The 26,896-nt window shown below is 41.6% G+C and overlaps 1 protein-coding gene across 1 annotated transcript; it reads right to left on the reverse strand.

The window, feature by feature from the left end:
* Window positions 1-4,610: 4,610 nt before the first annotated feature.
* On the reverse strand, window positions 4,611-18,431 carry LOC131356307 (carcinoembryonic antigen-related cell adhesion molecule 5-like). The gene is made up of 8 exons (XM_058395209.1): window positions 18,425-18,431; window positions 16,568-16,861; window positions 7,919-8,186; window positions 6,916-7,184; window positions 5,892-6,167; window positions 5,292-5,540; window positions 4,962-5,078; window positions 4,611-4,618 (listed from the first exon to the last, which is right to left on the reverse strand). Exons 1-8 carry the CDS (start codon window positions 18,429-18,431, stop codon window positions 4,611-4,613), a joined length of 1,488 nt encoding a protein of 495 aa, XP_058251192.1.
* Window positions 18,432-26,896: the final 8,465 nt, after the last annotated feature.

Consider the following 26,896-nt stretch of genomic DNA (forward strand, 5'->3'; position numbering starts at 1 on the left):
GGCGTCAAATGATGTGTATATGATGCCTTTATATTGTTTATATATTTTGTTTACATTTTTGTAAAATCACTTTTGTAATTGAAGTTAAGCTGTGTTTGTTATTTGTATCTTTATAGATTGTTTTGTTTGTTGTATGTTGCGGGACTTTTATTTTGAAGCCTCGGTTCCGGGTCTCGTGCAGATGCTGATTTAGCGGGAGGGTTTTTAGTGAAGAAAGTTAGCGGTAAGCACGGACATTATGGATGCTCTGATAAAAGTTTATTCTAGTCATAAAAAGAACTTAAACTATCATAAAGAAGATTTAAAGACTATTTCCCTTTCTCACAGCATGCAGCCAACGAGGTATTTGTTTATTTGTCTGTATTTTCTGTCTGTAAACTGCCATTGCTTCTGTTCCTCACGCTTTCACTGTGTGTCAAGATAATGTGTTTGTTGTGTTTTGTTGTTACTGTGTTTAGTTTTCACGGTGGATTTGAGGAAAAGTCTTCAAATAAACCAGTAACAGGAGAACCGTGTGTGTGAGAGAGAGAGAGTGTGTGAGTGTGTGTGTGTGTGTTCAGTACAGATCAGTTGTGGGTGTTGAGGAGTCACAGACAGGTGATGTTGTCTTGTAGTTGGTGATCACCTGTATGTCCTGCCACATGTGCTGGGTATCTCCACTGTCCTTATAGTGGTCATGGATTCTCTGGACATGCGCTCTTTGCCTCTTTTGTGACTCGGGACAGTTTGGCCCTTGCTGTTTTTAAGGCCGTCTTGTCCCCTGATCTGAAGGCGGAGTCTGTAGACTTCAGCAGCACCTTTGCGGTCATCCACGGCTTCTGGTTGGAGTGTGTGGTGATGGTCTTGGAGACGGTCATGTCATCAATACACTTGTCGATGTAGCCGGTCACTGATGCCGTGTTCTCCTCCAAGTAGATAGAGTAGCCGTTGGTTGCAGCCTCCCTGAACATATTCCAGTCAGTGAACTCAAAACAGTCCTGAAGAGCAGAGGTGACTCCTGCTGACCAGGTTTTCTACTGTTTCAGAACCGGTTTAGAGCGTCTGACCAGCGGTCTGTATGCTGGAATCAACATCACATAGATGTGGTCTGAGTAGCCGAGGTGGGGGGCGGGGCTCCACATGGGACGTGCCAGGAATGTTTGTGTAAACAAGATCCAGCGTGTTAAGTCCACATGTCCATAGAATTTAGAGAGAGTACTGATTTGAGACTTCTCCGGCGATAATAAACAGACCGTCGGGGTCAGCATTCTGCAGATCGCTAATAGCCCCATAGAGTTCACAGCAACATGGCAACAAACTTCACCTCACCTTCAGAGACATTTCTGAACACAGAAAATAATTACGTTTGAAATAGGTGAATGTGCCGTTATTATGTGTTTGTTATTGTTTACATTTATGAAATGGTCTATATAGAATTGTTTCTTTTTCCTCTCTTGCAGCTGCAGTAATGAAATGGAGCAAAGACACAGCCGAGGAGACGATCAAACAACATGCTTCAGATCTCCTTAATCATGCAGCAGTGAGAGAGGGATTGGAGTTTATTTATTAATTGTTATTCACTGCAGTGTGAGGTAACTTTCAGTTTTCACACACACACACACACACACTCTCACACACACACACACTTGCTGAACTGTACATCATTACACTCCCTTCACAATTTTCCCACATTTCTTTTTAGACTGCTGCTACAACAATAAAACACAATGATCTGTTTTTCTGTTAACTGTGTATTGTGTTTACATCCACAGCATTTTACTATTGCACTTTATTCATTACAAAACTGTGTAGTGGTCAGTGCTGCGCTGTCCCTGGTCAGTTATTGTACTGTACTGTACTGTCTTGCACTGTTTACACACATGCACTTTATGTAGTACTGTGTAGGTCTGTGTAGTGAACTTAGTTCTGTGTTGTCTCCTGTAGTTGTGTGTTTTATGTAGCACCATGGTCCTGGAGGAACGTTGTTTCATGTTACTGTGTACTGTACCAGCTGTATGTGCTTCAAATGACAATAAAAGCTACTTGACTAAACACCAGTGACCTGGAGTCCCAGTTAATGACGTCCGCTCGTAACAACGAGTCTAAAGTCTTTACTTATGGTTTAGTAACTGGATACATGGAAATATTCTCAAAGAAATCCTTATTTTAACTCATTTCAGCACTTTTCAACACTCTACACAGTTCTGGAGCACATTATTCTCACACCAGTCTCTTCACTACACAAATCTTTTCTGATTGGCTCATAACAGATCCATCATAACAGGAGAAACTTCCTATTGGACGATCAAATAAAAACTGTTACAGCAATTACATTTCACATAACTGAACACATTCATACTCAATATATCCTTCTTACTGTATTATATTTATGTATAATTTCATATTAAGAAACTAAGTCATGTAATTTTTATCTAAAAATGTAACATTATCTAAATGTACATTAATTTCTCACTGTGTACTTTATTTATTATTATATATTTATTGGTGCAATTATCAAAGTCTGCCAATCATGTAGCAGCAGCACAATGCATACACTCATGCAGTAACACACACACACACCAGTCTGTATAGATTACACAAACAAAAAGAAAGCCTTGTTGGTGAGAGAGGTCAGAGGAGAATGGTCAGACTGCTTGGAGCTGACAGGAAGGCTACAGTACCTCAGTATGTGGGGGTCAGTGATTGAAAAGTGAAACTAAAATGTCTTTGACTCCCTCTAGTGGTAACTGCTGTATGGTTTTAATCCTGACTAGTAAGGGGCGGATTCTTCAATACATCCAACCAGTGATTTGCTCCTTCACATCCTGCACGATAATGCAGTCTTTAAAAAGCAGGAACAATCTGCTGAAGCAGTCATGTGTTTTACACAGTCGAGACTTAAGAGAATAAAATAATGAGTCAGTACATGGAAGTGAAGGAGAATGATTGGATCATGGATGAAACATCACTACATGTGAGACTTTCCTTAAATCCCTGTAATGTTTTATTAGACCTGATATCTATCATGTGATTTGTTGTAGAATAGTTTTAAATGTAATCTGATATAGGGAACAAAACATGATGAGCTTTAGTTGAGCCCACAAATAGTTTTCTCACTGAATATCACATTTTCCTTCATAACACACACTAATGATGTCTAACAGCCAGCTGATTTTTTTTCTTTTCCATGAGAAATGAATTTTAAAATCTCGTACACAAATGATACTGTAACTACTACATACTGTTTCATTGTGGACTCAATTACAGAGTGAAACCCCAGAACTGCAGAACTTTTATTTTGAAAGATGTCCGGAAGTACTAGTTACAGGCTTGTTCCTGCTTTTATTGCTTGTGGTTTCTCTGTTTGGAAGGTGTATATTATTCTCTTTTATATATAGTTATATATATCTGTCACTCCTCTACAAAGGTGCAGCAAAGGGCTGTGTCAAAGTCTGGTCTTAAGTATACTGCTGGACAGGTTCAGGAAATCCAGGTTCATCATCCTGGAGAAGTCTGTAATTTGTTCTCCTGCTATCACTGTGTGCACCACTGCTGCCCTCTGCTGGCTGCTGTCGGTGTAGCATGGTCTCAGAGTAACAAACAGGATTTAATGTTAATTAATACAGTAAAATATACAAGAAACTATTTTCATGTTACAGTTTTCCCCTTGAAGAAGTGTGTGATGTTCTTCACTGCAGACACCTAGCAACAATTCACCCCAGTTCTGTAGAGCGTGTTAGTGCTCATATACAACACTGATTTAGGTCTAAGCTTGATTTACAAACCTCTAACCCTGACTGTCTTACTCCCTCTGCCAGGACTGGGAAGAAATGCACTTATGATGATGTTGTCTAGCAGAGTTTTACACTGAAACCATGTACTTCACTTCATAAGTAGCTTTTGATTGGCTGTAATGTTGATTTCCTGATTGGTTTTCAGTGTTGTGTTAGTCCTGTACATCAGTGTACCAGTGTGTAGACATGCAGAAAGAGTAACAACACTTCTGTTTGATTCCTCATTTACTCCTGACCTTTACTGCACTGAGATCCTCTACTGACACTGAATAATACTGCAGGATCGAGTTATCTGATAAAACTTTATTAATCCCACGGAGGAAATTCCAATGTTACAGCAGGAGACAAGAAACATTATGAGACAATGAAAAGACAACAATATAGCAGCAGTGAACTGATAATGATGTATTTATTTAATTGATCAAACATTTCATTCATAAATCTCCTCAAACAACTACAATTAAAGTTCACACAGCTGAAAAGTCACACAAATCTAACATCAGTGTCTAACTGAGATGTCTACTCCTTGGTCTATAAATAGAACAAAATCTCTCCAAAAACGTCTACTCCTCATTATTTAACTCGAGAAAATCTCATAGAGAAATAAAATAAAACACAGCAGTACAAATACAGTAGAAGTAGAACTAATACTGAGAAAACACAAAACACAATATTAGTTCAGCACCATATTTCAGATGACCGTCAATAAACTTGTTTTTATATTGCATACAAAGCTGGATGTAGGGCTTATTGAACACTACACACATGATCACTTTCACCTCATGAGGAGGTTTACAGGCTTTAGCTAAACAAATCCATTCAGAACAGTGAGGGTGTCTAAGATGCTGAGAAAATAACAGCAGGACATTAAAATGAGAAATCAGAATTATTTTAAAATCCACACAAAACCATAAAGAACAAGAAATTCTGAATTATTTTTCCAGTAAATATATCCTCTTTTTATAGATGAACGTTGACTGCATTCTCAATTCTCTCTTCATCAGTGTGAGCTGTTAAAGAAATTTAAAAAGTCATTTCTTTCATATCAAAATTTATTCGTTTTTTATGAAAGAAAAAAAAACAAAATTCTGCTTTTAAAATGAGAAGAGTGAGTCAAATGCTTTTCAGATGCTTAAAGTCATGATGCTCGTTATGTGAAGTGTAGAGACGTACTGAAAGAGTTCTTACCTCGAGCTCTGTAACATATGAGCAGCAGAATGATGGTCACCAGCAGATACGGAGAGACCGTCACCACACTACAGATCAGCATGAGCACTGAGAATGGAGCTTCTACACCTGATGGACCTGAAGCAGAATAAAATAATAATTATTATAATAATCATGTTTTATCAATACTGAACTGTTTGTATGTTTTAGTTCAATCTGCAGTACAATACCTACAGTACAGTACCTGTGTGCTCAAGTCGAATATAATATATTTTACAGAAACTTACAAAAGCTAGGTTGAACTCATTAAATCACAGTTGTATTTAAATTAATATTTAAATGATTTCTCACGTCTGACTGAGATCCAGCTTTGGGGTGACTCTCCTCTCTCTGGGTGTTTACAGTGGTAGAAACCTTCATCTGACTTTGAGACAGTTTGGATGATCATCTCTCCTGTAGTCTGGTTCTGGAGAACTGATCCACCTTTATAGAAATCAGCTCGGAGGTTTGAGGGATTTGGGTTGTGATATAAACAGCGTAGAGTCAGAGGATGTCCCTCAGTCACAGGATGGACAGGACTCTCCAGGATCACATCACCATCTAGAACACAGAAAATCACAAACAAGGAAATCCACACACTATGATGTGTCTGTAGATAATAAATAAAAGTTCTCTAATTTATCTGTAAATACCTTAAAACCCTTAAACCTGTGGAGTCTGCAGATATTTAATTCAAGTCTGCAGAAAACTGCCTACACTAGCTCATGAGAAAACATTCAACTGAATTATGTTTGTATCAGTACAGAATTATAAAAATTACAGGTAATGTACTGAAAAAAAACCTCTGTCTTTCTGAACAGTTTTTTTAGATGTAAGTTGAGAGTTCTGAATATTCTGTAATGAAACCTTTCCCTTTTCCTTTAACATTAAACACACTCCATGAAGACTCACCATGCACTGTGATGTGGACAGGATTACTGTTTTCTCCAGATTCAGACTCACACCAGTAAACTCCAGTGTAGGATGTGGAGAGGAAGCTGATGTTACATGTAGATCCTGTAACTGATCCCCAGTGTGAACAATCTAACACTCTCTCACTGTGTGTGTATCGTCTCACTGTCCATCCAGTAGAGTTACTCTGGTCCTCACAGCTCAGTGAGAGAGAGTCATCAGTAAAGTGTTGAGTTCTGCTGGGATTGATGATCAGAGAGACTGGAGGAGATTCACCTTAAACACAGAATTTAAAAAAAAAAACTAAAGTGGGAACATGCACAATAATAAGAACACAAGGAATTTGCTGTAAATTGACTTTTTTTTTGTACGTTACCAAGAAAAATTACCCCATAACAAGGGGTGGAGAAATCACAATATACAGAGGAACACAAGGAACATCATGACAATGATCCTCTACTAGCACTTAGGACTATATACATATGAACATGCTGCATTGATCTGATCTTACATTCACACTTTTCTATTCTATACTTCAACACAACAGTTAATTTTCCTCACCAGAGATCCATAGTGGATTGCTGTACTGTGAGTGAAGGGCTGGTTCTCCTCTCTCTCCTCTGCACATATAAACTCCTGTGTGTTTAAGAGCAGCAGGACTGAGAGTGTATTTGCCTCCAGATCCTCTGCTGCTGTCTGAGAGGAGCTCCACATACATGCTATAGCCACCATTATTATTTATTCCAGTTAAGCCGTCTCTGTAGGGAACAACTGTGTACCAGCTGAATGTCCAGTCTGTAGAGGAGTCTGTCACCTCACAGCTTAGAGTCACTGACTCTCCTTCAGTCAGCCAGCTCTGTGGAGATACCCTCAGTACTGCCCATGGTCTCTCTGTTACACAGGAAATACAAAACAATTTTCTTTCCAGATTTATTTAATACACTTATACATTTATTTAATATAACTTTTCATGAATATCTATTTGCACATTTTCATGTGTCCCCAGAAATCCTCACAGACTCACCTGATACAGTCAGTGTAACAGCATCACTGGAGTGTGAGGAGCGTGAACCTCCTCTCTCTGCTCCTCTACAGGTGTATTTACCTGTGTGGGTCACTTCAACACCACTGATTCTGTACACCTGTCCACTACTGACAGGACTGTGTGAAGCATCTTTATACCAGCTGTACTGCCAGCTAGAGACACTTTCATCCTGTATGTCACATCTCAGAGTGACGGTCTCTCCACTGAACACCTGATTATCAGGATTTATGGATGCCACTGGTTTAGGTCTTGCTGTAGAATAATAGAGCATCTAAATTGTTATGATGAATTTGGCATCATGGTGTATAAAACCACACAACACAACATCTAGATCCAATTAAACACTACTGGACAGTGTAGGATTCATAAAGTTAACTGAAATGAAAAATTATAATTAAGAATACAGCATGGGGCAGGTTTTGTGTAAAATTCTATTTTATTAATTACAGTAAATTTCTGCTTAACCCTTAAGACTTTACAACAGATTGTGGAGATAAGAAGTTATTATTCTATTCAATATAGTATGTTGGGTTTAGACTGTAATAAAATGAGAATTTATTTAGAAACAAAAACACCACTAAATCATTCTAAATGTATGTGTAGAGTCTGGTGGGGATGTGTCACAAATTCCTGTGACAGTTCTCACATTATAAGTCTTTTCCCCCTAAGCTACCTTTTTTACACACTCTTTCAATAAATACATAAAAAATGCAGCTTTCATGTTACAGTAGAACTGCAAAACATAAACTCCTTTGTCCTGAAGAGTTTTTACATGTCAGAAAACAGAAAGTTAAAGCTTTACCTCAGTTTTTTTATTTGTTAATGAAAATGTTTAGCATTGGATCTCACCAGCAACAAATGACAAATACTTTTAAACATATGTATTTCACAATTATTTTAAACATTCTGGAATAACAAGGAATTACATTAATTAAGCAATATTTTTTATTACCCTTCTAACACATGTGATGAAAATGATGACATACCTCTCACTATAATATTGACAGGATCACTGATCTTTGTGTAATAGTTTCCCCTGTATACGATACACTTGTACTCTGTTTCTCCTGCATAATCGACTGTCACTTTAAGTGTGTTCTCTTGTTCACTGTTCAGATTCTGTAACAGATTATTTATGTACCAGTAAAACTCCCATCCAGTCTCCTGCTGCAGCTCACAGCTCAGAGTGACGGTGTCTCCAGTGTAGACGGAGCTCTGAGGATTCACTCTCACAGTCGGTGTGGGTTTTGCTGTTGGTATGAAATGATGAAGGAGTCAGAGCTGCTTTTCACTTTACAACATAAGCAGTAGATTCACTGTCACTGTGTCTTACAGAGAAGATCAGGAGGTAGTCACACTTAAGGTACATTAGACAGCATGTGTCATGTACTATGGCCCACTGGCAAGTAACAATACCTTGGAAAAAAAAAACATACATTTACAGTTTATGGACAATCGCAGAATTTTAGAGGGCTGAGTAGAAATGTTAGGGGAGCTTTAAAATGGCCTAGCGATGCCCATGGCTAGCAGTCTAGCTAATTTGTTGTGAATGTTATCAATACAGGTCTTGAGTACACTATGGGCTCGATGAATGCGCAGGCGCGTTTTAGTGGATTTTTTCCACAGAGCAGCTTCAGTAAATCAACTGACCACTCCGTCACTTTTTATTATACAGAAACGAGTAATATATCATTCCAAACTAAAGGGTCTGTATTTATTTCTGTGCACTCACAATAATGACAAAAATTTTACATTTTAAACATATTATAAAATAAAGAAAGGCTAGGGTCCATACCTGCAGATGCTTCCTCAGGTTCAACATTGAAGCCTTTCATGCTGAAAGCATTTTAACAGCCGGCAAACTAATGTTGCCCTGAACTGTTACAACAAATTACTATTTATTCAACATATACTACTTTTTTTAAAGAAAATATTCAGATGTAACTCTATTTGTAATCTTTAACATTTTCATAAGTAACTAATTTAATTACATATTTTTCGAAGTAACTGTAAGGAGTTACTGTTACATTTATTTTGTAATTAAGTTACGTAACGCCGTTACATGTAACTATAGTTACTCCCAACACTGTATATATATAGCGGCCTGCCAACACGCATTGTGCAAAAATGCAGTAGCAGCGGTTGAGGTAGTGCAAATAGAATAAACATAAATATAGCAGTGGATGAAATATTAACAGGGTTGAGGTAGTGCAATAAGTAATGAACAATATACAGTAAGTTTGTTCACACAGGTGTGTGTGTGTGTGAGAGAGAGAGCGAGAGAGAGAGAGAAGGAAAGAAAGAAAGAAAGCAAGCGAGAGAGAGAGAGAAGGAAAGAAAGCAAGCGAGAGAGAAAGAAAGCAAGAGAGAGAGAAAGAAAGCGAGAGAGAGAGAGAGAGAGAGAGAGAGAGAGAGAGAGAGAAGGAAGGAAGGAAGGAAGGAAGGAAGGAAGGAAGGAAGGAAGGAAGGAAGGAAGGAAGGAAGGAAGGAAGGAAAGAAAGAAAGAAAGAAAGAAAGAAAGAAAGAAAGAAAGAAAGAGAGAGAGAGAAGGAAAGAAAGAAAGAAAGCAAGAGAGAGAGAAAGAAAGAAAGAAAGCAAGAGAGAGAGAGAGAGAGAGAAGGAAAGAAAGAAAGAAAGCAAAAGAGAGAGAAAGAGAGAGAGACTTTTTTTATGCATCTTTATTTACACAAGTCACATGTAAAAGTCACAGTGACAAACAAATAAGTAAATAAATAAATACGTATTAAAATAAATGTCAATAAATTATTTTAAATATGAGTGATTAGTTTAGTTCTGCTGCAAAGTTAAGTTTCCTTTCTGCAACAGAACACAACACATTATCACAACACCACACACATTTAAACATATCCAAGTCATTCATACTTTTATAAAAATTAAAATCAATTGAAATTCTAGATTTCGTCAGCCTTTTCAGAATTTTTATGGCGTCAGTCAGTGCTTTGTGCAATTTGGTTTTTCCGGCTCAGGTATATTGCCATTTTGGCCTGACCAAATATAAAATTGATCAGTTGGCACCTGAACCGGTGTTTTCTGACGTACTTAAAACCAAAAATAAAACACTGAAAAGTAAAAACACAAACAGTGGAAGTAATCTGGAGCAGTGAATAAAAGCATGAAAAACTGTTTCTCTCTGTGAACAAAAAGGACAATCATGTGCAATATCAGGATTTAAAACAGAAATAAAAGAGTTCACAGAGATAATACAGTGTAAAATCCTCCATTGGAGGTCGGCAGCTTTTTTAGTTAACGGTGGTTTATACAGTGCGTCCACTCTGGTTTAAAATCATCATTAAAACCATGTACACTTCTCCATGGGGTGTCCACCCTCCCACTCAGCTTTTTCTTGTTTAAAACCTTTACACACGCTCTGTAGAGCAGCTTCCCCGACACTGACCCAAAGTCCATGTCCCCTTCACCCCGGCACTCCAGGAGGGGGCCCGCACACCCGTCGAGGTCAGGAGCGATGTTCAGCTGGGGAAAGGGTTCGTCCTCTGTAGGACCAGTCTCTGTGTGTGAATAGTCCATTAGCTGAACACGCTCCTCTGATGTCAATGCAGATTTCCAGCGGTGTAGGAGCTGATTGACAACACGCAGGGACCGCAGTCCCATACGCGCTGCCAGGTCCTCTGCCCTCGACAAGTCCGACCCCGCGATGTTCACAAGCTCCCGGAGCGTTATAATCCCTGAGGAGATGAGAGTTCTGGACAGTGCAGGGACGGTCACACTGGAGATGTCCAGTCTCCCGCCATACACCAGAGGTTCCTCCAGCAGCCAGTGTAGCGTTCTACAGCCCTTGTTTTGTTTCTTAAAACAGTTCCAAATTTTAAAAAATCCACGGTAAAAGGCTGGTAGTCCAGAAATGTCCAGCATTTTTGTGTCCATTAAAAACAACGCTCTGTCCAGCCCCAGTCCTTGAACTGTGCGTAGTAGTCCACTGGCTGCTGCTCTCCATACTAAGTCTCCGGGTCCAGTGAGGAGTCTCTGGATGAACTGGAGGCGGAAGGCTGCGGCTCTGCTGGACAGCTGGACCAGCCCCTGTCCTCCTTCCTCCATCGGCAGATGAAGCACACTCTGTGGAATCCAGTGTAGACCGTCCCAGAAGAAGTCCACCAGCAGGGCCTGGATGTTTGGCAGCAGGTTCGGCGGCGGATCCACGCATGCCAGCTTGTGCCAGAGGGATGACGCGGCGAGGTTGTTGATGACCAGCGTTCTCCCCCTGTAGGACATCTTTGGAACCAGCCACTTCCACCTGCTCAGTCTGCCCTTCACGTGCTCTACAGAACCTTCCCAGTTTTTACTTAAAAACTCATTGTTCCCCAGGTAGACACCCAAGTATTTAAAACCACCTCTTTTCCACGCTAAGCCTCCTGGTAGTGACGGTTGCCCACCTTCCCACTCCCCAACTAAAATGGCTTCACTTTTAGACCAGTTAACCTTGGCGGAGGATAAAATTTGAAAGTCATTTAAAATATCAGTTAAAACATTGACATCATTTTGTGTGTTTATCATCACTACCAGATCATCTGCATAAGCTGATAAACATATTGAGGCATTAGCATGTGGCATATTAAAACCAGAGAGATTATTTCTTAACTTATTTAAAAGAGGTTCAATAGCTAGAGAGTACAACATTCCAGAGAGGGAACAGCCCTGCCTGATCCCTCTGTACACTCTAAAAGGAGCACATAAACCACCGTTAACCTTCAGTACACTCTCAATGTTACTGTACAACACCTTGATCATGGCTATAAAACCTGGGTTGAACCCGAAGGCTTCCAGCACCTTCCACAAATATTCATGTTCAACCCGGTCAAAAGCCTTTTCCTGATCTAGAGAAATCAGACCAGTCTTTAAGCCCAATAGCCTAGAGACGTCCAAAATGTCACGAATTAGATACACATTATCGAATATGGACCTATCAGGCACACAGTACGTCTGGTCCTGGTGAATGAGCTGCTCCATTACCTTAGTCAGTCTCGAGGCTAATGCTTTTGAGAGCAGCTTGCAGTCAGTGCACAGTAGTGAGACCGGGCACCAGTTTTTCAGGTGGGTCAGGTCTCCCTTCTTCGGTAGCAGGGTCAGGACGGCCCTCCTGCAGCTCAACGGGAGTTCACCTCTCCGTACGCTGTCCCGTAGGACATCTAGCACGTCCTGCCCTATGATGGCCCAGAATGCCTTGTAGAACTCGACAGGGAGACCGTCTATACCTGACGCCCGTCCATTCTCCATCCCCTGGAGAGCCTCATGAACCTCCTCCAGCGTCAGCTCCCTGTCTAGCTCTCTCACCGCTTGCTCAGAGAGCTTTGGCAGGTCCATGAGGAAGCTGTCCTCCACCGCTTGTGCCCCTGACCACTCACTGCTGTACAGCTTCGAGTAGAAGCTTACTGTCTGCTGGCGAATTTCAGTGGGCTCAGATACGAGATCCCCTGATTCTGTTTGCACAGCATGTATAAATCTTTTCTGTCCATTCTTCTGCTCTAAACTGAAAAAGAACTTTGAAGGAGCATCCATCTCAGCAGCGCTTTTAAAGCGTGAGCGGACCAGCGCCCCCTGTGCTGTAATGTCTAACAGGTCGTTCATTTTGGATTTTTTACATTTGAGGGCTTCAATATGCCCTCGATTTCCAGTGGCCTCCAAACGCTGGAGCTCCACTATTTCTATCTCCAGAGCTTTCAGAGATCTAACAATGTCTCTTGTGACATTGAGAGTGTACTGTTGACAAAATACTTTGACTTGTGCTTTTGTCACATCCCACCACAGCTGAAGTGAACTAAAAGCTGCCTTCTCATGTTTAAAACAAATCCATAAAAAAATAAAAGACTCCCTGAAATTAGCATCTTCTAAAAGAGCAGTGTTAAAATGCCAGTAGGCACTCCTAGGTTTAACCTTCTCTTTAGTAATAGTACACTGTACCATACTGTGGTCAGAGATACCTACTGGAACAGTAAAACACTTTGTAAAAAACGTCAGCTGATGCTTAAAACCATAAAAACGATCTAATCTCACCAGGGAGAGTGTGTTATCTATGGCATGGGCCCACGTGTACTGTCTCTTGTTCTTATGAAAAGTTCTCCATATGTCGCTCAACTCGTGGGCCTCCACCATCTCCCACAGACGCTTACGGGAAGCCATGTGAGGTTCTGTGTGGTTCCGGTCTAAAATATCTGTAGTACAGTTAAAATCACCACCCAGAATTAAAATTTCTGCAGTGTTGCAGTCAGCAATGACATTGTTCAGAGTATCTAAAAACATCATCCTCTCCACTGCACTGGTGGGAGTGTACACACAAATAAAAACTAAAACCTCATTCTCATAAAAAGTTTTCACTTTTAAAAGCCTCCCATTTAAAAATTCTTCAACTGAATAAGAACAAGGAATAAAACTGCGAGCAAAGAGCAAGGCGACTCCACCACTGAGCGTTGTGTTATGGCTTAAAATCACCAACCCATCCCACTCCTTCACCCAATCAGCAGCATTGCTGGTGTCGCTGTGGGTTTCTTGCAGCATGGCAACGTCAATGTGCTTCTGCTTTAAAACTTCATACAGTTTAGCTCTCTTGATTTGCTCTCTTGCCCCATTAATATTTAAACTCGCAATATTAACTCCTTTCATAAAAATAAATAAAATAAATAAAATTAAACAGAGGGTAAAAACCACTCTACCATAAAAAAACACCACATTAGTCATCATCAGAGTTTTCCTTATTCACTCTTGTGATCAGTTTCTTCAGACGGAAAATTTCAACATCAATGAATGCACCTTCTCTTCTGAAGAACTTCACGTCGTGAATAAACTGCTTACGGTTCGGGAAAAACTCTTCCAATGCTACATTTTTCTGCCATTTGGTGTTCCTTAAAAACTCTAATATCATCAGCGCTGTACACAACATTAACCTGTTCCTCCTGGGAATCGAACATTAAAACAGAGTCTGACATGCAGTCATCACTGTCTGATTCTCGTTCCCCCATCTTTGTGTCCTTCTTTGCCTGCTTTTTTCCCCGTCCCTTACCTTGCTTTTTCCTTTTATTCGGCACTTTAAAGACGGGCTCATCCACCATATCCACGTCTCCCCCGTCCCCCTGCACTGGTGTAGTGTCCGTTGTTTCCGGGCGTTCGCTCTGCACCTCCGTGCCTGCCTCTGCCAGCGCAGGCAGCTCCAGCACTGCTCCAGAACCCACTGAGCTCTTCTCAGTGGAGCACGGCTTCTCCCGGTCCGGTTGAGCTGAGCATGGCTTTTCCGGGGCTGTTGCAGCTCCAGTGGGCTTCTGGGTTGCAGGCTGGGCTTGGGGCTCACTCTCTTTCGGGTCTGGTGCAGCAGCAGCTCCGGGGCCCTCAGCAGCCGGCCGAACTATAGCCGCAGGGGGAACGACCCCAGCCGACTGAGCTGCGTCCTGCCCCGGTCGCTCAGAAACACCGGGGTCACTCTGCCTCTAAGGGCAGGCCCGAGCAAGATGACCAGTTTTTCCACATTTAAAACACTTAATATCTGTATCAGAAGAAACAAACAGATTGTAGTCAAAGCCTTCAACTCTGAATTTAAAAACGGCATTCAGCTCTTCCACACCACCTTTAAAAACCATGAAGACCATTCTTCTAAAAGAAACCAAGTGTTTAACCAGTGGGGACTTACAGCCAAGAGGGATTCTCTTAATGGGGGAGACAATTCGCCCGTACCGAGACAGTTCTTTACAGATAGCTTCATCTGAAATAAAAGGAGGGACGTTGGACAACAAGACTTTCTTAGCTGGGGAACTGAGGGGAGAAACCAGTATTTGCTCATTATTAACAATGATGCCTTTCTGAATCAGATTTCTTACTTTCTCAACATTATTCAGAAACACCACAATGGCACTATTCATTCTGGAGGCAGAGACAATGTTCTCATGCCCCACCACGTTACCGACTGCTAAACAACATTCTTCAACACTCACCGGACACACAACACGGACACCGTGCCGGACACACAACACGGACACCGTGCCGGCGAGTCAAACTCTCACACAACCTCGCGGTCGGATCCGCCATAACCACGCTTCACCGACACGCTACTCACACACACCTGCACACACACACGCGCGCGCGCGCGCACACACACACACACACACACACACACACACACAGCTATTGTCCGCACACACTCGCTCACACTCACACAATAAGTATATTAATATTCCGAGATTTTAAACGGAAAAGAACTGCACTTTAGTGCCGAAAAAACTGGCAAAACGCCAACCGCTCTCACGCGCTCCACACGCCACACTCGCCTCTCCGCCGCGCATGCGCAGAGAGAGAGAGAGAGAAAGAAGGAAAGAAAGAAAGAAAGCAAGAGAGAGAGAGAGAGAGAGAAGGAAAGAAAGAAAGCAAGAGAGAGAGAGAGAGAGAGAGAGAGAGAGAGAGAGAAGGAAAGAAAGAAAGCAAGAGAGAGAGAGAGAGAAGGAAAGAAAGAAAGCAAGAGAGAGAGAGAGAGAGAGAGAGAGAGAGAAGGAAAGAAAGAAAACAAGAGAGAGAGAGAGAGAGAGAGAGAGAGAGAAGGAAAGAAAGAGCATATTTGCATATTCTTAATTACACTTTTATTTATAATTTCTTTCTAATTTGATAAATGTATTCCTGACACTATACCTCAGTTTATCTTGTATGTTTTAATTAAATCAGGTGAAATTGTTAGAGGGATTTTATCACAATATTTCACTTGTCTTATTTTCAGGTAAATAATGAAAAAAGTACATCTTTTATTCATAAATAAATCACACATTTCTACACGACATATGAAAAGAATAATGTGAATAAAGAAAATGCTTTGTACCCTAAATACCTTTCTACTCTGTGTGCTGATTTTAGATTATTAAATTAGATTATTATTAGGTTATTTTATGAATCCTGCACAAATCCTGAACAAACATCTGAATATGTCTGCATTTTCTTAAAAATAAAAACAAAAAAACAAACAAAAAAAAAACCTTGTTTCATACATTAAAGCCATGACTTTTTCCAGAATCTAGAGGCAATCTGTAGCTGAACATAATCTAGACTTTACTTTCCTTTATTACTTTCAACATTTTAATTTCAGTCCAAGAAGGAGGATCGTGAATGTATGATCAGCCTGGCTTTTTAGTGAAGATTAAATGTGTTTGTATTCATATCAGTTCAAGTACATTAAGTACAATTATATAAAATTATATTATATATCAAATCTGACATGTGATACTCCTGTGCATTAACACTGGGAGGAGTCCTTACACATTTTATACAGATGACAGCAAAGAAATACAAAGATATTAATAACTAGAAATATATCCAACAGAACAGAAGTGAATCAGGGATTATTTCCCCAGCAGTGTTAGTGTGAACAGACATCAGTCAAGTGAAGAGATAATGATAATAAAGATAATGAGACTTGTATATAAATGCTGTGAGGGATTTCTACCTCAGGTGATGAGACAGAGACTGATGTGGATGATCCTGATAATCCAGATCGCTCAAAATTACAACATTCTCAGATAAAACCTTATAATTCCATTGCCTTGAATTATTATTAAATTACCTTCTAAGAAAATCTGAACACATAATGTTAACATCGTAAATAAAAAAATAAAAACACGCACAGACTCACCTGATACAGTCAGTGTAACAGCATCACTGATCTCTGAGATCTGAGAGTCTCTCCCCTTTATACTGCAGGTGTAGGTACCACTGTCAGAGACTTTAACAGACCAGAAACTAAACTCCTTCTGTGTGTCATCTGTGTAGAAAACATCCCCCGCCTCTGAGACTACTTTATTATTTTTCTTCCAGCTGTAAGTCCCCTGAGTGTCTCCTCCTCCCTGTATGTCACATCTGACAGAAACACTCTCTCCAATGAACACATGTGTATCAGGCGTTATGGACACCACAGCTTTAGGACTCCCTATAAAACATTCTGTTATTAATAAACCTTACATAAAGTCATTCCCAAGTCTACACTACTAATATCATGTTTAGAGTGAGTATGAGTACATGTTTTTGTTACTTGTTGATACTGATATGTGTAACCTGCTTAATATTAAGAAATCAGGGGCATCATGGAGCATTTTATTTAGCACTAGTGATGTCAGTTGCTCTCTTGTGCTGCTGTCATTAAACTTGTGCTGTTTTATATTTAATATTTTAAAGCATTTGAGGCAGCGTAAAACTATTTGTTCACATCTGATGTTTTGTTGGTCTTCATATTCTTATAATATAATATAATATAATATAATATAATATAATATAATATAATATAATATAATATAATATAATAACAGTATTTTCCTTTATGAAAGGTTTCACTGATGCATGTGCTTTAAATTTAACTTTTTAAATGTGAATTTTCTTGGTTAAAGCTATATAAAGTTCATTACTATACTAGGAACAAATTGTGCAAACTTTTGCAGCCCCAAAACAAATTATATATGCAGTGAAATTATAGAATAAACTATATATAAATCACCTTGAGCCTGGGCCACTGGTATAAGTAAAATCAGCACTAAAAAGGGAACAGAAACAGGATGTAAATATGGAAAATATTCAATAATAAAAACAGCACATTTAAGACACAGAAACCACAAGATTAAATTTTATTCAGGAAATCTAAACTACCATCTGTGGGAAATACATTTTATCCTCTCTTAATAATAAATGAAAAAAAAAAACTACTACAATAAAGAGGATTATTACACTAATGTTCTTACAGAACATTTTGTGCTTGTGTGTGTGTGTGTAGTGAGTGTGTGTGTGTGTGTGTGTGTGTGTGTGTAGTGAGTGTGTGTGTGTGGTGTGTGTAGTGAGTGTGTGTGTGTGTGTGTGTGTGTAGTGAGTGTGTGTGTGTGGTGTGTGTAGTGAGTGTGTGTGTGTGTGTGTGTGTGGTGTCAGAGAGGAACTGTTTCTCAAAAACAAGGAGAAATACAAAGGCTAAAAACAGTGAGTCTTACACTCACCTGCAAACAGCCCAGACCACCCACCACCCAGACACCAGCAACCCACACTCTGACACCTGAGTCCAACACTGCAACAACCTCAGAACCACAGACAACACAGAAAAGACCCCAGAACACCCACAAGAGCAAGAAAATAATATGTAGACGTGTTCATTTTCATTTATTCAAACGGCAAGTTAATCAATGAAAAGCAGTTTCTTCCTAGCCATAATACATTAAATATCTGGTTGCAAAAAACAGACAGTGCCTTACAACAACTAAACAAGGAAAATCTGGGTAAACCCAGCCAGATCCTCATTCATGTGGAGATGAATGACCTGAGCACACAAGAGCGAATGGCAGAATCAGGACATGGGAGGCCATGAAAACAACACACACCTCCCCAGCACCAAAAATAGTTATGTCCACCATCATACCCAGTACAGACTTCTATCCTAGGACCATACAAAGAGTGAATACAGACATTTCATGTGGATGTGCTGGAATGCCAAATAACCTACATAACCAATATTTACCTGGCATAGGTAAAAAAACACCCAATATTTACCTGGCACAGGTAACAAAACACCCAATATTTACCTGGCACAGGTAACAAAACACCCAATATTTACCTGGCACATCACCCCACACTGGATCTTCACTACCTCCATGACCACCTCTGTAAATACAGTGTTCATCTGTTTAGTAAAACCCTAAAAGCTTTGCACTGGGCCGATCCTATGGCAGTTTTCCAAAGACTACTAGAAACGCCCCCATCCCTCAACCACTTAGATGCTTTTTAACAGAACCAATACAAATCAATGCCTCTCCACACTCAGCTGAGCATATATATATATATATATATATATATATATATGTATTACAGGAACACTTTATAATCAGAGTATAGCATCAAGTCAATTAAACTGAAGTAGCAGAGGGGGTTGTTAATCAGTTTCAGCTGCTTTGGTGTTAATGAAATTAACAACAGGTGCACTAGATGGGCAACAATAAAATGACCCCAAAACAGGAATGGTTTACTGGTGGAGGCCACTGATATTTTTTCCCTACTTATCTTTTCTGACTGTTTTTCACTACTTTTGCATTTGGCTATGGTCAGTGTCACTACTGGAAGCATGAGGTGATACCTGAACCCTACAGAGGTTGCACAGGCAGTCCAACTCCTCCAGGATCAATACGTATCAAATTCAAATTTTATTTGTCACATACGAAATCATACACAGTACGACATGTAGTGAAATGCTTTTTACGACTGTCTAAGAGGAAAGAGTAAGAAAGAAAATGTGTAACAGATATAAGTGTAAAAATATAAAAGTATAAAAGCAAACACAAAAAATATATATATGTATATATATATATATATATATGTGTGTGTATATATATATAGAGTACAATATAGTATATGTATAGTATATGTGAAAAATAAAACAATATAAATAACTATATGTGTAGACTCTATAATGTACAGAAGATACAGTATATGAATATATGCAGATAAAAAGGTCTGCTAAAGTCAACATTGAAATGGTGTTGCAAAAGAGTATAGTATGTACAGTGTGCATATGTAAGATAAATATATAAATATATTGTAGAAGTGTATATGAGGCAAAATATAATGTCCAGTTTTTCAGGGAGTAAAGTGACAGTGCAGTGCACACACAAAGATGTACAGAGAAGAAGACTGAATGATGGCGGCACGGCAGTAGCACGCAGCGGCCACTCCGGAACCAAAATGGTGCATTCTTTTTGTTTTAGCGCTAAATTTAAAGTGCATGGACGTCAAAGACAGTGGCGTTCATGTGTACGACCGCCAGACGATATTACGGTACAGAAATCATGCAGTTACTAACTTGTAAGTACTCTGCAAACTTCGCAAACTCGGCTTGCTGCGAAGACCAGGCCATCAGTCCTCGGTGTCGCCTGATGCCGGTGGCCAGGAGAGAGGATGTCGCAAACGTTGTTCGAGGAAGCGGAAGCGCGGTAAACGGGCGGGTGTCCGTGCTAGGCTAACAACCAACCCTAGCCGGCCGGCACTCCCTTCCATCATCTTGTCCAACGTCTGCTCACTGGATAATAAACTGGACTACATCCGACTCCAGCGAACTTCACGGCATGAGTTCAGAGACTGCTGCGTCTTTGTTTTCACGGAGACGTGGCTCAGCGACAGATTTCCAGACGCCGCCATTCAGCTAGCCGGGCTAACCGTGTTTCGTGCCGACAGGAATGCAGCTCTGTGCGGTAAGACTCGCGGGGGCGGTGTGTGTGTGTTTACATCAACACGGAATGGTGTAAGGACTCTGTGCTTGTGTCTAACTACTGCTCATCGGTAGTGGAGTTTGTGACCGTTAGATGCAGACCTTTTTATTTACCCCGGGAATTCACCACTACTCTCATTATCGGAGTGTACATTCCCCCCAGCGCTAATGCTAAGGAGGCTCTGTGTGAGCTGTACGGAGCTATTAGTGAGCTGCAGAATGCTCACCCCGACAGACTGTTTATCAATCATCGCCGGAGATTTCAATCATGCAAATCTCAGAACAGTGCTCCCTAAATTCCATCAGTATGTGGACTTTGCTACGAGAGGGGCGAACACACTGGATGTTGTTTATTCAAACATTCCCGGCGCGTATCGTGCGGAGCCCCTCCCCCACCTCGGCTACTCAGAGCACATCTCTGTTATGTTGATTCCAGCATACAGACCACTCGTCAGACGCTCTAAACCGGTTCTGAAACAGTAGAAAACCTGGTCAGTAGGAGACACCTCTGATCTTCAGGACTGTTTTGAGTACACTGACTGGAATATGTTCAGGGAGGCTGCAACCAACGGCGACTATATTGACTTGGAGGAGTACACGGCATCAGTGACCGGCTACATCGGGAAGTGCATCGATGACGTGACAGTCTCCAAGACCATCACAACACGCTCCAACCAGAAGCCGTGGATGACTGCGAAAGTGCGTGCTCTCCTGAAGCCGAGAGACTCTGCCTTCAGATCAGGGGACAGGGTGGCCTTAAAAATTGCAAGGGCCACACTGTCCCGAGCCATCAGAGAGGTGAAGCACACGCCCAGAGAATCCACGGCCACTTCCAGAACAGCAGAGACTCCCGGCACATGTGGCAGGGCATCCAGGCGATCACCAACTACAGGACAACTTCACCTTCCTGTGACAGTGATGCCTCCCTTCCAGACGCGCTGAACGACTTCTACGCTCGGTTTGAGGCACAGAACAACACAACAGTGAGGAAGACCATCCCTCCTCCTAATGACCCAGTGCTCTGTCTCACCACGGCTGATGTGAGGAGAACTCTATGCAGAGTTAACCCACGGAAGTCTGCTGGACCAGACAACATTCCTGGCAGAGTTCTCAGGGAGTGTGCAGAGCAGCTAGCAGATGTCTTCACTGACATCTTCAACATCTCGCTGAGCAGCTCCATCATCCCTACGTGCCTCAAGACAACGACCATCGTCCCTGTGCCAAAGAAGTCTACGATTTCCTGCCTCAATGACTACCGTCCCGTCGCACTCACACCAATCGTGATGAAACGCTTCGAGAGGCTCGTCATGAGGCACATCAAGTCACAGCTACCACCCTCGCTGGACCCCTTGCAGTTTGCGTATCGTCCTAACCGTTCCACGGACGACGCCATCACCACAACCCTCCATCTTGCCCTCACACACCTGGACTGTAAGGACTCCTACGTTCGAATGCTGTTCATAGATTTCAGTTCAGCATTCAACACAATCATCCCTCAGCAGCTGATTGAGAAGCTGAGTCTCCTGGGCCTGAACACCTCTCTCTGCAACTGAATCCTGGATTTCCTGACTGGGAGACCCCAGTCAGTCCAGATCGGGAGCAGTATCTCCAGCACCACCACAGTGAGCACTGGAGCTCCTCAGGGCTGTGTGCTCAGTCCATTGCTGTTCACTCTGCTGACTCACGACTGTGCAGCAATGCACAGATTGAACCACATCAAGTTCGCCAATGACACGACCGTGGTGGGTCTCATCAGCAAGAACGACGAGTCAGCATACAGAGAGGAGGTGCAACATCCAACAGCCTGGTGCAGAGCCAACAACCTCTCCCTGAACGTCGACAAGACCAAAGAGATGGTTGTTGACTTCAGGAGAGCACAGAGTGACCATTCTCCGCTGTCCATCGACGGCTCCTTGGTGGAGATCGTCAAGAGCATCAAATTCCTTGGTGTCCATCTGGCGGAGAACTTCACCTGGTCACTCAACACCAGCTCCATTACCAAGAAAGCCCAGCAGCGCCTCTATTTCCTGAGGAGGCTGAGGAAAGCCCATCTCCCTTCCCCCATCCTGACTGTGTTCTACAGAGGGACCATCGAGAGCGTCCTGAGCAGCTGCATCACTGCCTGGTTTGGGAACTGCACAGTCTCGGATCGCAAGACCCTTCAGCGGATAGTGAGGACAGCTGAGAAGATCATCGGAGTCTCTCTCCCCTCTATCACGGACATTTACACTGCACGCTGCATCCGCAAAGCCAACAGCATTGTGGCTGACCCCACACACCCCTCACACACACTCTTCACCCTCCTGCCATCTGGAAAGAGGTACCGGAGCATTCGGACCCTCACAACCAGACTGTGTAACGGTTTCTTTCCTCAAGCCATCAGGTTCTTCAACACCCGGGACTGAACTGTTCTACACTCTCTCACACACACGCACACACACACACACACACACACACACATACACTCACTCAGGACTGAACTGTATATAATCTCTCTGTCTCTCTCACACAAAGGTACACACACTCTCTCTTGACTGTGTGGACACATACACACAATTTATATTGTTCATTACTTACTGCACTACCTCTACCTGTCATCCGCTGCTATAGTTATATTTATGTTTATTTCTATTTGCACTACCTCAACCGCTGCTGTGTATTTTTTGCACAATACTTTTTTTTTTTTTTTTTTTTTTTTTTACATCATTTCACTTTATCTATTTTTATTTCACTTACATTCCAGTACACATGTTCCTTTCTTTTTTTTCAGCGCTAAGTGTGCTGTGTTCTTTTGTGTTGTCTTTCTTGTATTTATTGTCTTTTGCACTGTCTTGTCTATGCTCTGTTTGCACCTAGCTGCACACTTTGCCCTTTACGTGGCTAAGACAAACTTCTGTCCTAGCTCTGTGGTGGTGTTTTGTGTTGAACTTGTTGTTGTATGTTTATGTAGCACCAGGCCCTGGAGAAACGTTGTTTCATTTCACTATGTACTGCGTCAGCTATATGTGGTTGAAATGACAATAAAGCTTCTTGAATCTACAGTGAGTGTTATTGTGTGTACAGAGTAGTGCAATATTAGCATGTGCAACATGCTAATATTGCTGAGGTAGAATGTTATGTTATGTTGTGTGGGGGTAAGACCAGAGAGTCCAGATCCTAGGTGTACTGGTTGAGGGCCCGAATGGCCTGCGGGAAGAAGCTCCCCCTCATTCTCTCTGTGTTCGCCTTCAAGGAACGGAAACGTTTCCCTGACCTTAACAGAGAGAAGAGTCCATTGTTGGGATGGCTGAGGTCCTTCATAATCTTGCTGGCTTTGGTCCAGCACCGCTTGCTATATATGGTGTCCAGGTCAGGAAGCTTGGTGCGGATGGTGCGCTCGGCTGATCGCACCACCCTCTGTAGAGCTTGCCTGTCCTGTTTGGTGCTGTTCCCAAACCAGGCAGTGATACTTCCCGTCAGGATGCTCTCAATGGTGCAGGTGTAGAATGTCTTTAGCACCTTTGAGGGCAGTTTAAAGTCCTTCAGGCGTCTGAGATGATAAAGACGCTGGCGGGCCTTCTTCACCAGGGTGTTAACGTGACAGGACCACGTCAGGTCCTGCGTGATGTAGACACCTAGGTAACAGAAACTGTCCACTCTCTCCACTGGGGTCCCATCGATGGTGAGGGGCTGGTAATTCCTCTCCTGCTTTGTGCTAAAGTGCACTATCAGCTCCTTAGTCTTGCTGACGATTAGGAGGAGATTGTTGACCTGGAACCATGTCTCCAGGTTTTTATCATTGCCAGAAGGTTTGCTGTGTCTCCCAGCACAGTCTCAAGAGCATGGAGGAGATTCCAGGAGACAGGCAGTTACTCTAGGAGAGCTGGACAGGGCCATAGAAGGTCCTTAGCCCATCAGTAGGACTGGTATCTGCTCCTTTGTGCAAGGAGGAACAGGATAAGCACTGCCAGAGCCCAATAAAATTACCTCCAGCAGGCCACTGGTGTGAATGTCTCTGAAAATCAGAAACAGACTTCATGAGGGTGGCCTCAGGGCCCAGCTGTCCCCTAGTGGACCTTGTGATCACTGCCCGGCAGCATGGAGCTCGATTGGCATTTGTCATTACAAACCAGTATTGGCTCGTCCACCACTGGTGCCCTGTGCTTTTCACAGATGAGAACAGGTTCACCCTGAGCACGTGACAGACTTGTAAAGGTTTGGAGAAGCCATGGAGTATGTTATGCTGCCTGTAACATCGTTCATTCTTTTGGGTCAGTGATGGGCTGGGGAGGCATATCCATGGAGGGACCCACAGACCTCTACAGGCTAGACAATAGCACCCAGACTGCTATTAGGGATTGGGATGAAATCCTTGGACCCATTGTCACACCCTACACTGGTGCAGTGGGTTCTGGGTTACTCCTGGTGCACAACAATGCCCGGCCTAAAGTGGTGAGAGCAGGCAGTTCTGGGAGGATGAAGGAATTGATACCACTGAATGGCACCCACGCTCGCCTGACCGAAATCCAAAAGAACACCTCTGGGACATTGTGTTTTGGTCCATCTGACAAGACCTTGTTGCACCAGTCATGCCCTGGTCCAGATCTGGGAGGCATTACCCCAGGACACAATCCGTTGTCTCATTAGGAGTATGCCCCGATGTGGGGGCTATACAAACTACTGAGTACCATTTTCAGTTGCTCTAGTCTGCTGCATCATTTTTTCACTTTGATTTTCGGGGTGTCTTTGAATTCAACTCTCATTGATGATTTTCATTTCTATCAAACGATGTGGTATCCTTTCATTCCTAACACATTACCCAGTCCATATCAGTATAGACATCCAGCATGATATTTTCCCCATTGAGCTCTGTTGTGTTTTCAAAGTGTTCCTTTAATTTCCTTCAAACTCCCTCTGAATCCCTATAGTATAATGAAGACATCTTTGAGCCACTTCAAGTGGTTTCTTTGATAAATGAACGGCTTCAAGTGTCAACACCATGAACTCTAACACCAACCTGCCTGTATGTATTTAGGCTGCTCGTGGTGGTCTAGGAATGCTTTCTTGGCACACGTTAGATCCCATTACAAATAAAAAAAATCAAAAATTCGGGTTTGGAAAACTTTTGGCTTTAAAAAAAAACTCAATGATGTCAGAGGAATTACATTTACCCATACTGTCATTGGTTCTAAAGTTAAAAGATAGTTATTGCTTTGCCACATCCTTCCTCACACCTTCTGTGCTGTTTCACAGCAGAATGTACACCACAACACTAAAATAGGAAATAAACCACATTGGTAATAGTATAGTGTTCCTAATAAAGTGGCTAGTGATAAGGTCAGAGATCTTATTCTTCAGAATACCACTAATAAGTTATTTATTGCTTTCCCACAGTTATTTTCACACCTCTTCCATTTTTCTCAACAGAATGTGCACCACAACATGAAAATAGAAATAAACCACAGGGAGCTGCTCTCTGTTCTCAGGCCTCTAACACGTCTCTGCTCTGTGTGCAGTAACAAAAATGGAAATGTAGGTATTATGAGGCATTTTCTCAGTAAGTCTAATTAATGCTAACAGATTTTGTTAAAACCTTTATGTATACAGGAAACACCATCAGAAGATACAGATTCCAACAATACAGACTCATGTACATTTACATTTATAGTGTTTAGCAGACGCCCTTATCTGGAGTGTCGTACAAAAGTGCTTTGAGGTCTCTATCAGTGAATACATTCACCACTGGTTCACTAGGTTACAGACTTAGGATAGCATCAGCCTAAAACTCTGTTGGGAGGAATTCAGGAATTCAGTTTGTTACTTGTTTTTTTTTGTAAAGGTTGAGTCCCCAGTAGTTACTTTAGTTAGCAGCCTAAATTTAGCTAGTATAATATTGCCAGTAATGGTAATAGAATTGTGTTCCTAATAAAGTGGCTAGTGAGGGTATGGTCAGAGATCTCATCACTCTGAACACACTGAAAAGTTATGTATTACTTTCCCACGGTTATTTTCACACCACCTGTCCTTTTTCACACCTACGTTTGCACCACAACATGAAAATAGAAATAAACCACATCCGCAAGCTGCTCTCTGTTCTCAGGCCTCTAAACGGTCACTGCTCTTTGTCTGTACAAGACTAATGAAGTGTTTGCTTCTGAACAATTATTGCTTTTATTTCTTACACAGAAACATAAATAATCATAAGTGACTTTTTTTTAAGTACTATGTATTAGTTTGGTATTAGTGTGTATTAGACTCAACCTGCTGTACTGAGTTTTTCTGCACAGACCATAATAGTAACAAAAGGCATTATCTCTGTAAGTCTAGTTAATGCTAACATGGTTTTATTCAACCCTTTCTTTAAACAGGAAGATGACCATCAGGTACAGACTCCAACAATACAGACTCCTTTACTCTCATTAAATGATTTAAACCCTGTGTTTTAAACTCACTCTACTTGTACTCTTACCTGTTGAACTATCATAGTTACTGAGAGTAGATACACATCAAACTAAACCCTTCTCATAACAGATTTGGAGACACTGATCCACCTGAGCAGTCATGCTGAAGTACACACAATGTCCTAATCACACAATAAGATCATCACTCAGGACATTCAGACTGCAGATGAACAACTTTATACCCCACCACTCACTCTAATGAAGACACAAAGAGAACATTTACTCACAGAGCATCACAGAGAGTGGACTGAGCTCCATCCTGTCCCTCTAATGACTGACTGACTGACAGAAC

This window comes from Hemibagrus wyckioides, linkage group LG07 (assembly GCF_019097595.1).
Source record: "Hemibagrus wyckioides isolate EC202008001 linkage group LG07, SWU_Hwy_1.0, whole genome shotgun sequence".
NCBI classification, from domain to species: Eukaryota; Metazoa; Chordata; class Actinopteri; order Siluriformes; family Bagridae; genus Hemibagrus; species Hemibagrus wyckioides.